The sequence below is a fragment of the Gymnoscopelus braueri genome (assembly GCF_963280865.1).
Source record: "Gymnoscopelus braueri genome assembly, chromosome: 14".
NCBI lineage: Eukaryota > Metazoa > Chordata > Actinopteri > Myctophiformes > Myctophidae > Gymnoscopelus > Gymnoscopelus braueri.
The window spans coordinates 49487813-49500470 of record NC_137619.1 but is presented as its reverse complement, the minus strand read 5'-3'; the positions used below and the strand labels follow the sequence as shown (position 1 = coordinate 49500470).

General features: G+C 43.3%; 3 protein-coding genes across 3 annotated transcripts; 2 read left to right on the top strand and 1 right to left on the bottom strand.

Annotated features, from left to right (window-relative positions):
* Window positions 1–7714: 7714 nt before the first annotated feature.
* On the top strand, window positions 7715–8026 carry LOC308100758 (histone H4; the record flags this gene model as incomplete). Its single annotated transcript, XM_080449853.1, has 1 exon — window positions 7715–8026. The coding sequence occupies one exon, from the start codon at window positions 7715–7717 to the stop codon at window positions 8024–8026; it is 312 nt and encodes a 103-aa protein (XP_080305979.1).
* A 2882-nt stretch (window positions 8027–10908) lies between these two features.
* On the bottom strand, window positions 10909–11292 carry LOC308101138 (histone H2A-like; the record flags this gene model as incomplete). Its single annotated transcript, XM_080450499.1, has 1 exon — window positions 10909–11292. The coding sequence occupies one exon, from the start codon at window positions 11290–11292 to the stop codon at window positions 10909–10911; it is 384 nt and encodes a 127-aa protein (XP_080306625.1).
* A 313-nt stretch (window positions 11293–11605) lies between these two features.
* On the top strand, window positions 11606–12016 carry LOC308100383 (histone H3.2; the record flags this gene model as incomplete). The annotated part of the gene is made up of 1 exon (XM_080449408.1): window positions 11606–12016. The coding sequence occupies one exon, from the start codon at window positions 11606–11608 to the stop codon at window positions 12014–12016; it is 411 nt and encodes a 136-aa protein (XP_080305534.1).
* Between the last annotated feature and the right edge of the window lie 642 nt (window positions 12017–12658).

Below are 12658 nucleotides of genomic sequence, written 5' to 3'. Positions count from 1 at the left end.
TGTTGGGCTTCAGCAAGCCACGCTTGTCCACGGCGTGTGCGGGTCCTCTGACAATTATGTCCTCAAATCAAACTGGCCTGTTGGGCTTCAGCTTTGATGTCCTGTTATCATCATCGGAGGTATGTCTCACAATTTGTTGTTGTTGTAGTGCATATAATTTATGGTCATGAACTTGACCGGTTGTTTTATGTCGTTTTAGTCCCGTTTGAAAATGTCCGTCTCTCCACGGAGAGCACGTCCCCCTCGGGTGGTCTACTCCATGCTGTGGGTGTAACTTCACCATACACAAGAGCCAAGAGCTAGTGTCCGCAGGCATTGTGACACTGTGCACTCTGCCCTTGACTGAGTGGTAGGTTGCGTCTGTATGTTTCATGGTGCCATGAGTTGAAGCAAGTATTTAACAGTAGGCTAATACTGCCGCTTGCATCTCCAGGGCTTGGTGAGGAGGAATACTGCGCTGCTGTTTTGCCTTTGCCTGGATCCCTATCATTGACCAACAGCCCTGGTGTTGAGCTCATCAAGCTGGTTACCAAATTATGTTGCGTGACACCCCCGGTTGCTTACAGACATTGTCTACCCCCAACCTGATATAAAAATGTATATTAATGATGTATTGTAACTGCCATGGTCCTCATTAATGTATTGTTTCCCTCTATTTTAGTTCTGGTGCTGAGGCCCCAGGTCGGGACCAGGCGACGCCCGCTTCAGTGGTGGTGGTATCCCCTCCATTTTGTGTGTTTTTAGCTTGTTGTCATTTTGTGTGCTGTGGTTAGGGGTGCCACTGCCCTGGGCTGGCTAGCTGGTTCCCCGTTTCCCTTGGTGCGCCTCAGTGCCGATCCCTAGAGGGCCAATGAATTTTATTGTTGAACCACTGTTATAGTATTTTAACCCGATGCATCATTTGTTAAATGCTGCCCCTTATTAATTATTGTATGAATAAATTTGATTACTGTTTGTACTTTATGCCACGCCTCTGCCTCCAATTCTTACAGTACAACGAACCTCGTAGGGAGTTATCATTGTTCAGGTGGTGTACTTTAGTTTATTAGATTACCAAAACTATTTCCTAGGGCGCAATCCCCTAGGTGGCGTAGTTGGCTACCTTAATTTATACCGCCATGCTACATAATGATCAGATTTTTGCACACAGTCAACGTGGATTCCATTTTCACCATTGTTTTAAAATAGCAGTGTAAATAGATGTATAGATAGATACATACTGTTTTTGTACCGTTGTCTGAGAAGTCTGTCTTTACTACATCATTTCAGCTACTAAGTACTCTACTTGTAACATTTATTTGTCATGAGCAAATAGTATATGACTATATTCTCTATTGCTGTATATTATGTAAATCTTTCAATATTCATGTTGAAGTCTAGATATAAATATATATATATATTTTTTACTGTGAACCTACTCATGACCATGATAATGTGAATGTTGTGAGTGTTTTTATTTTGAAAAACAAAACAAAATAAATGTTAACAATAAACAAAAACATGTATTTGTTATGTTTACTGCTTTACCCCCATACCTGGCTTACAATGATTTATAATACGATATTCTTGAAAATACATGGTATATATACTGCCGAATAAATGGGAATAGTTAATTACTTCCACCAAGTCTCAGCTTTATAACCATGCCCAATATAACCGTTGGAGTGCTGTCGAAAGCAGGTGGCAAGCCCTATGCACCAGAAAGGCACCTTGTTGGATGTGTCCTCTGATCACACTACTTGTGGGAGGGAGAGCATCAATTCCAGCACTGGCACTAGTATAATGTTCTACCCTGAGGTCGTCAAACGTATTGGCTGTTGTACTTGAACTGGCCCCTGGCCAGACATGTACCAAGTACTTCTCTGCCAACGCTGCGTCTTGTTCGGTCAAGGTGTCTGCCTCTCCAAAATGTGTCAGATATTGCACTGGGTCAGAAGCCATAGCTGCATGTTTGGTCCCCACCTTACTCATGCAGTCATCTCCAGTCAGGATATGTGCCTTGATCACTGTCTTGGCTAGTGGTGCTCCAAGACGAGAGACTGCTTGATGCAGTGGATCTCCTTCATCCCCAGTGCTTGGAAGTATGGGGTGTAGTATAAAAGTAATGTGTCTGCGTCATTGGAGACTACGACAACTCTCTTGCACTGTTTCACACGAACAGCCCACTCCACATGCACCACCAGCCTGGTGTCAGCCTCCTCAATCCAGTTCAAGAGGTCAGGGATCTCTTCGCCACAAACCGCCTTTGCTGGGAGCACCTCATCATCAGAGACAACAGAGCTGACAATGATGGTAGCATTGCCACAGGCTTGATTGCACACCATATCCCGAACTAACGGCTGGAGATTCCGCTTGTTCTCCTCAGATGCCCAGAACTTGTCAAGTTGCTGAGGGATGGGTGTGTCTCTGTTCATGCCAATGATGTCGATGCCTGTTGAGTCTGTACGCCGCATGCGCTCCCCTTCCTTTAGAGACCTCTCAATGTAGGAATCAAGCATGAGATGCATGAACTCTGGCTCTTGGCAGAGGGATGATGTTGAGCTGATGATGGCGTTGATGACCGCACCTAAAGTAGGGAATCGTGCTAGTGGCATCTGCCACATTTTCGACATGAAGTCTACAGCAACGTGAGTGGCAAGAGTAGACTTCGGACTCCATTGGGTGAGGTCAAGTCCAGGCTCAATCTCACGGACACGTTTTGACTGGAAGTCAGGTCACCATCAAACAGGGCAGATGCTGGGAGCACATCATGAGTAAGTACCTGCCGGATGTTCATGCCCCGCTCCTTAGCAATGTCCATACTCCTATCGCCTCAGCCATGTCTTTGGGTGAGACTAACTTCTGCTCCTTCATAATGGTTGTTGGTGTCTTCTGTGGTTGCTCGTTGAACTGAGGTAGCTTCCTCTTTGATATGGTTGTGCTCATTTTCTTGGTCTTCTCGACTAACCTCTCCTGCCTGTATGAACAGTAGACACGCTCCCCATTTTTGAGACAGTTGAGCAAGCGTGGAGCGACCCCTCAGTCAACAGCTTGCTTTGTGAGCAGATTGTGCAGTGGCACGGGCACATTGACCATCATTAGCACGAAGTCCAGCAGCTGAGTGGTGCTCAGTGCATGCTGGAGATGGCATTCTGTCTGTTTCATGGTGTGGTTGTTGGTGAGAAGGTTGAGGACATTGGTGATCGACCCAATCTCGTGAAACAACAGCTCGAACTCTGCCACAGCATTTGCATTGTGTGTGGCTCCTACTACATAGTGACCTCCAGGACCCTTCGACACTCGCTGAATGGTCTGCTCGACCTCCATGTCACCTCCTACAGCGCAGAACCAGCCTTGGCGATCCTGAACAACCCACTGGCCTATAGAGAAGCGCCGGTAGAGCTCAGGATGTGTGAACTCTAGCACCTTGTTTTGTTCAAGATACCATGAGCCATGATGCAGGTAGTTTATGCAGTCACATTCTGCAAAGATCGGCATAGAGTCCTCGACAGTAGCAGTATGTAGATTCCAGTTTCCTTCTCTTTCAGAGACTACAGCATTCTTGATGACAGCCACCAACTCCAGCCAAACTCCAAAAAATTGGCAGAGCTCTGACTTGGCCTCACACTCCTTCTCAAACTCCAGAAAGTCCTGATTCAACTTCTCTACTTGTCCAATCAGGGCCTCAAACTGCTCTGGGCAATGTTGATTTGCAGCCAGCGTAGAGTTCAGTGCCTCTACCTGTGCTAGCACTGGATATGCAGCTTTGTCCTTGTTGTGCCAGAACATCTCCCACTGGAGTGACCTGATCACATCCTCCACAATCAGCATCCCAGTGAGAGCCCGGACATAATGGCTGCCCTTTAACATTGACTATCACACCAGGTCCAAACACGGCACACTCAACCAGTGCGTCATCCGGGCCATAGCCTCGAAGCAGTTTTCCCTGGCATCTGAGCAGAACACGAGTCCAATGGAAAGGGTCCATGCAGAGAAAGAGATCATTGAACTGTTCTGTCTCGTGCAGGTAAATATCTACAGCCGGGGCAAACACGCCTTCATCGCACCATATCGCCATTGATGCCTGATTTTGTTGTCTACGGTAGCAGTGAGGACAGTAGCACGCTCAGTGATGGGTCTTGGTATGACAGGGAGGAAGCCAACACGCATTATCGGCACCACAGTAGATGAGACAAGTGTGTGCATCACTCCACTGTGAATGTTATACACAAGTATTTGGAAGAGACTCTTGTGATCTCTCACCCAGTTCTCCCCATGGTCAAAACAATATCAGAAATGAATTATACATGTCAGAATTAGTTGAATTAGACTTATTGCACCGGTTTTTAGTCCTAACAATGGCCACGTTATTATGGCAAGGTCTTCGGAATAGCAAAATGACCTTGACCATGACCTTCCAAGGTCAAAATCACCCAAATTGGTCATAACAACATCAGAAATGAATTCCCCACCCCACAATTAGTCAAAATGGAGGTATTTGCATGTACACTCAGAAACAAAAAAGGTTGATTTTCATCATAGCCGATGGCGGCCATATTTGATTTGGCCATTGCGCCATTCGTGGCACTATGGCGGATGAGCACCTCTTTGATTTTTCATGTCTAGGTACCCATTGACTCAGTTCAAGTGAGAAATTCCCCTCAAACCAAGTTGCGAACGGGTCTACAGGCCAGGTACAGGATTACTGTGGGTTGAACTGCTAAACAGAGGATGGACCAAACCATGTAGCTTAAGTAGGGGAGGTCCCAGTGGAAGGTGCCATGTACTGTAGAGGAGGAGAGGTGTTTCACAATGTTTATGGGCAAAGTATTTTATGGTCTTCAGAAATGAATTCAAACACAAAATGGTGTTCAGTCTGAAAGTACAATATCTATTTATGTGTTGGGTTATTCATGATATATGTGTCAGCTGGTAGATAAGCTATTGTTGAAGGTTAATTGCTGCCTCTGTTGTGGTAGGATCCTCTCCTATAAAAAGGAGACAGCAGAGTCAGTGAGCTTCAGTGATGTTCGGGCAGGCAGAGAGCTAAGAGCCCAGTCAGAGCTGCCAGGGCCCCCCTCATAGGGGTGTAGCCTAGTGCGCTTTGTTTTGTTCTTTTTCCTTTTTGTTAAGTTTTGCATTAATTTCCTGAGTTCATTATGTTCGTATTTTTTTGGCCAGTATTATTTTTGTTATTCTACGTCTGCACTGTAAAAAGCTACATGGTTTACAGTCGGATCCACCTCTTTATAATGGTGGTATTCTTCATCTTCACTATAGGCTCAGCAGCTTCAGCATCAGAACCAACACGGTTATATAAAACGACATCTTGTAGATCTATCTGCTGGTATTGTGTCTCTTCACTACTAGGTCCAGCTTCAGAAGCTCTGTGTTGATCTATCTCTTCATACAGGTGGTATTCTTCTTCACTGGGTCCAGCAGCTTCAGCATCAGAACCAACACCGTTATGATGATCTCAACGTTCTCCTGTCTTACATTATGATAAACCACCTCAATGTTCTCCACTTCTGCTCTCTGCCTTCTGGTGACCTGGAGAAACACAGCAGCACCCAACTTTAAGCCACTGGATCACATCTGTCTGTCTTAAATAAATACATGAAAAGTCCCTAAAAAATACGACTGCAGGAGTTAAATATTTTCATCCTTATCTTCATATAATTGGTCCTCACTTATGATCATTATAAGATGTGTCTCAGAGAAGGGCTGTGGACAGTTCAGAAACCTGCCTACCCCTGTGACATCATCGGTAGACAGGTTTGTTCATTTCAAACAAGAACAATGGCTTTTATTTCAGCATGCTAACTTTGCAGAAAGAGAAAGGTTCTAGTTTATATGAGCTTGGAATCTCCATCAATGATGTCATTGGTAGGCAGGTTTCTCAACTGTCCACAGCCGACCAATTATAATTATTTGTGTTTATCTAATAAAGTTGAGTCTTCTGTTTTGTTTTCTCCTGTCCCCATGTAAAGCATCTTTGAGTACCTAGAAAAGCATTATAGGTCTGAGATATTATTAATGAGACACAGAGTGAGTAGACAGAAATGGTGCCATAATGAGTGATAGTGAGGACCAGGTTGAAATTCGCTGAAGTGCTCCTTTTAAAAACAAAAAGATTGACTAAATGAGTGGTTAAAGTCGCTGAGTGGCTAAAGTAAAGACGACATATATAAACAGAGCAGTTCATGCAACAGGTAAACCATATTCTATGTTATAGTGAAGCTCATTTTATCTTGTGATTTATTTTCTCCTCAGCTCTGGAGGCTAAACAAACACACAACACAGCAGGTAAACAACTACAATCTAAGAACAAATACTTATAGACTAAAAGATGTTCTTGAAAGTAAGACTTTCATATTATGAATGATCAATTCCAATGGAGCCTTTTTTTTTATGTCCTCCGTTTTAAGGGCCAACCACAACTTTTTATAAGAGTTTTTTCATTTCCTCATTTTCATGTTTAATGACCATAAACCATTCGCAACATGTTTTGGAGTTAGCTGTGTCTCCTCAGCTCTCCTGCCAGATCCTGTGTCCACCGTCAGGACTCTGTAGAGTGAAGGCTTGCGGCTTGAAAATGACATCCCCCCAATAATAACCTTTAGCTAACTGTATTAATTATATGAAAATGGTTGATGCACACACAGCAATAATGTAATGTAGAAGTACAACAAAGTAATGCATACACAGCAATGCATAGAATACATCCACATGTATTCACATACATAATCCCCAAAATAAATTATTCAAAAAAAATAAAATAAATATATATATATATATATATATATATATATATATATATATATATATATATATATATATATATAAAACGCAAGATGGGGGGAAAAAAGCACACACACTTGTGCTTGTGCTTACTTGCAAGTGTGAACTCTGTGAAGGGTAAGGACAAACTCAGAAAGGGATGCTGGTATAACCGATATAGTATAACTCTATGGTTATAACCCTTACCTAGAAGCCATTACAAAAGACAAGGGAGACGGATGAACGCCCAAAAAATGAATGTTAATTGGTTTAACAAACCAACTAAAATAGAGCCACGTCTCCAAATGAAAACAAAAACTAGGGTGACTGGTTGATTTTTTATAATATAATCATTTCTTAAATAATAATTTAATTATCCAGTCCACTGTTTTAAGTTGGTCTTTCTAAATGTCTTATTGGTTTAAGGTCTCTACCTGTAGCCTATTTTAGTCACTTCAGCCCCAGGTGATACATTTGAAATATTCTAGAGCTCCGTGAAAATGAATATCTAGAATAGATTATCCATGTTTGTCCCCCAATATATATTTAAATAAATGTTCTATTGTATAAGGGAGACAAGAATAGCAGCACCACAAAGTTTAAACAGTAACATATATTGTTATATAAACATGATCAGATATAACTTTTGCACACAGTCAACGTGGATTCCATTTTCACCATTGTTTTATAATAGCAGTGTAAATAGATAGATAGTAGCTTTTTTAATAGTCAATTACTACCACCAAGTCTCTGCTTTATAACCATGCCCAATATAACCGTTGGAGATGTTATTGTCATGCAGCATGAAGGGGGTTGGCTGCAGCTTTTTAGGCAACGCCCAGTGCAGAGCAGGCTGTCTGTCTTCCTATACGTCCTCAGAACACAGATAAATAAGCATGGCTTCGGCTATTGGAATTACTTGTGTTCTTACTCAACAACCAACAGCAATAACAAAATGTCCGGCAGAGGGAAGGGAGGCAAAGGTCTTGGAAAAGGAGGCGCTAAGCGTCATCGCAAAGTGCTTCGTGATAACATCCAGGGTATCACTAAGCCCGCTATCCGCCGTCTGGCTCGCCGTGGCGGTGTGAAGCGTATCTCCGGTCTGATCTACGAGGAGACCCGTGGTGTCCTCAAGGTTTTCCTGGAGAACGTGATCCGTGACGCCGTCACCTACACCGAGCACGCCAAGAGAAAGACCGTGACCGCCATGGATGTTGTCTATGCGCTGAAGAGACAGGGACGCACTCTGTACGGTTTCGGCGGGTAAATGACTGACTGACTTCTACCAACAACCCAAAGGCTCTTTTAAGAGCCGCCCACACTATCTTTACAGAGTTTATTCCGTTATTGCATTGTGACTGACAAATTGTGAGCAACTTAAGGTTTTACTTATTTTAGCAAATAAGTTGCAGTTTGCCTCGTATAACCGATGCATGGTCGGTTTTTTCTTTAAAAAAAAGGCATGGGTTCACGACTCCGAGGCTAGTGAACGTGTCTTAATATATCTCCCAACATGTACACATCCTGTCCTAGTTGTGTGCATACTCGAGCTTGGACATAAAATGCCATACATGTGTAGTATTGTGGTGGTCCGCTCTGATTCCGACATAACATCATTCTGCCGTTAGGGTTAGTTATAATGGGGTCAGAATACAATCGCTTAAAAACAGCCAAGATGACGGAGTGTTTTCATTTATATGTATGCTATTCAAAGAGTTGCCAGAGGGGGACAGGGTTGGATCAGGGAAAAGTAGACCGTTGTCCCCATGATGCAACATGCCACTTATTGTTTTATAACAGATTATCTAACTATCAAGACGGTAAAAGTTTGAGGCTGTACAACTCACTTTGCACATTGAACTTGTGAAAATCGTCAGCAAGCTGCACAACAGATTCCAGGTGGATAAGTAATATAACACGAATTTAATTATTTTAAATATACGCTTTACATAGTCAATATTAAGATAAGGAGTTAAGAGACCCCACTCATCCCAGCTATATTTGAACATGATCAAATTAAATGTTTGATTGCTTTTTGTGTACAACTGGTCAGGGTCAGGGACATGGATCACAGAAGTATCATCAGCAATAGACCGCCGAAGTCTGACGTCATTTACACATCCTTTGTTTGTCTACCTGGTTTGCAGTTTTCCACCCCCGTTCTGAATCCCATAGACGTAATGAATATCGCGTCAAATAAGAACTGTGTTCCAAAAATAAACACATGACCCCGGCGTGTTGACTCTTATGGATATGAAGCATCAACTGACGGTGAGAAAACGCTAATGTTACTTCCGCCGAATTAGTTACATTTTCGCCAGAAACAGACTGTATCAAATATAAGTGACTGACTATCATAAACGATACAGAACCTCCTCCCTGACAATAACGCCGACACGCGGTGTTTATTTTTGGACCACAATTCTTATATGAGACGATTCTAAGATGACCCAATGTTATTCTCCATAGAGAAATTACTTCCGCAAACCTGGGGATGAACGAGTGACGTCAGGACTTCGGTGCTCTATAGTCTGCAGTTTAGCTGTAGTATACAACCCTCGTAGACGTAGGCTACTTATGATTCTGACGTCTTCAATCTACGAGAGTTGTAGGGTTCACGCCCCATGGAGACCTGGACTTTCTGCACTATGCCCCGTAGACACTCCAAACATGTACAAATGTGAAAATAAAGGTGCTTAACCCCAAGCCCCAAATGTTAACTGGCTCTACGGGGTAGTAGTTTAATGTAATAATCCATATTATTCAATAAAGAAGTGTTTTAATGCCGTCTGTGGCCGATTCTGTCGGAAGTTCCCAATGGGCGGTAGTGACGGGTAGTGACGGGGCGCATCCGGTGGAACCCGGAATTACACTAAGGGCGCGTTCGAAAATTACGCACCGGAGCACACTCGCCTATTAGTTTGTATTGGCCAGTGCGCTCAGTGCTGTATTTTCGAACGCACCCTATATGTAAACAGGAAGTAAACGAGGGTGAAAAAATGGCGTTCGGCCAAGAAAGGGTTTATCCATATTTTTTTTATAGATTTCAATTGGGGCATTTATTATACAATACAGTGGATACTTGACTGAAATAAGGGCCAATAGAGGGATCAGCTCAATAGCTACTTGTGCCATTTAGTTCTATTTACTGCACACCCCCCCCCTCGATTTGTTTGAACTGATCACAAAAGCCTTTTTTGGGCCTTTAAAACATCATCTCGCTCTCTCTCGCGACACTGCCTGCAGGGTGTCTCTAATAATGAAAGTGTTGTCTCCACTGAGTTGTAGAAAGAACCGGTGGAAGCTAGTTTTATTGCATGATGGCTAGATTGGCTACTGACACAAATGACACTAAGTAAAATTAGCATACAGTAGTTGTACTATAATAGGATTTGAGTGGCCTACTTTCCCATTGATTGTCTTGATTTTGACTGGAGTCGTTTCTGCTGATTGTCCTACATTCAAAATAGACCTTGATGTAACCAGGCTTGACTTAAAACAATGTAGTGGACAGCAAAAGTCTATTTTTATCTAGTGGAGACATTTTTAGATTTTAGATAAAAATGGAGACAGTACGATGACGTTTCAAATTTATATAGCGCCTTTCATGAACCCAATGACGCTTACATAAACAAAAACGAACAACTAGGCCTATTTGCCATACGATGGGGTATGAATAGACCTTACATTATTTACACCTTCAAAAAGTACACAGTGCAACAAACAGCACCTAAAATGTATATAATCTGTGTTCCATGTAAACACTCAACCTAAAGGACAAACATTTTTAAAAAGCATCGGGTATGATGTGATGTTTAGATATGTCCAGCCAATGGGTGATTGTGGGCAATTTAACTATTAATGAGTGGCCTATATAGTATACACATTAGTACATATATTTACCTACATGCACATTATGTAGTTATACACACTCATATAGCGAGTGATCTAACCCCATAAGCATGATAATGCATTGTAAACGCTATAAATGAAATACTGATGTGACAAATACAATTCCATTATTAACTGCTGTTGCAGAAAATAAGTGTTAACAGGAGAAAGGGGCTAATAAGGAGGAACTCTTAATATAGAAGGTGGGTGGCTCTTAAAAGAGCCTTTGTGGGGTTTGGTCAGTCTAATGAAGTAGATTTATTTCTTGGCGGCTTTCTCGGTCTTCTTGGGGAGCAGAACAGCCTGGATGTTGGGCAGCACACCGCCCTGAGCGATGGTCACTCCACCCAGCAGTCTGTTGAGCTCCTCGTCGTTGCGGACGGCCAGCTGGAGATGACGGGGGATGATACGAGACTTCTTGTTGTCACGAGCAGCGTTTCCAGCCAGCTCCAGAATCTCAGCGGTCAGATACTCGAGAACAGCCGCCAGATAGACCGGGGCGCCGGCACCGACACGCTGGGCATAGTTGCCTTTACGCAGCAGCCTGTGGACACGACCCACGGGGAACTGGAGCCCGGCACGAGATGAGCGGGTCTTAGCCTTCGCCCTGGACTTTCCTCCGGTTTTGCCTCGTCCACTCATAATTAAGCTGTAATTCTAAAGTCAAACTACCAAGAAATATACTGGGGAACAGTGACACGAAGCTTTTTATATCCTCAACTTAGTACTGTCTGCGAGCGCCCCACCAATCATACATATGAATGAGAGCGCGGGGTGAGTGTGTATGAGTTTCCCTCCAATCACTACTAGTGGCGTGAACGGTTCCTCCCAGAGAAGGAGGTTCCTGACCAGAGACCAATCAGAGGATGACGGCATCTCAGAGCCGCTGAAATAAAGAGCTGCAGTTTGCGCTTTTTCGAGTACAACTCTTATCTACGTTTTACAGAAAGCGACCATGGCAAGAACCAAGCAGACCGCTCGTAAGTCCACCGGTGGCAAAGCCCCCAGGAAGCAGCTCGCCACCAAGGCAGCGCGTAAGAGCGCGCCGGCTACCGGTGGAGTGAAGAAGCCTCACCGTTACCGTCCCGGTACAGTGGCTCTGAGAGAGATCCGTCGTTACCAGAAATCCACCGAGCTACTGATCCGTAAGCTGCCCTTCCAGCGCCTGGTGAGGGAGATCGCCCAGGACTTCAAGACCGACCTACGCTTCCAGAGCTCTGCTGTCATGGCTCTCCAGGAGTCAGCCGAGGCTTATCTGGTCGGTCTGTTTGAAGACACCAACCTGTGCGCCATCCACGCCAAGAGGGTGACCATCATGCCCAAAGACATCCAGCTGGCCCGTCGTATCCGTGGAGAACGTGCTTAAACTCATCCGTCACTGTCACAACCCCAAAACGGCTCTTTTAAGAGCCACCCACTTATTTCTTTAAAAGATTTCCACTTATTATAGTCATATCAGCCATACCTTTATGGCTGTAAATATAGCAGTGAAAATATTAACTTTAGTAGTTCATAATATTTTAAAGGGGGTTTGTATTTTTTACCGCTAATTTCCACAATGCCCTGCTCTACTGCGTTATTTCATCAGTGACGGGTGTCCTATTTCTAGCCCTAGGTAAACACAAAACAATGATTGATATAGGAATAGAGAGGGCTCTATTCCTATATCAATCATTGTTTTGTTTTTTTTCCCCTGTGATAATGGTAGAGAGTCTCTACCCTCTACCATTATCACAGGGACACGGAGCCATACTCCCTGATTCAGTCAGGAATTCTAAACACTACTATAGGAACTGTGTAAAATGTCTATTTAATTTTGAAGTCAGAGACCCCACTCATCCCAGCTATAATAAACATGCTGAAATGTTACATTTCTTTGTGTGGTAGCCTACAACTAGCAATAGTCTGCAGTTAGTGGACTGACTAGATTATACTTTATATATGTTTTCGTACTATACATTATGCATCGATAGAAAGTGTGTTACAACTGGATTGGATTGAAAGTGGA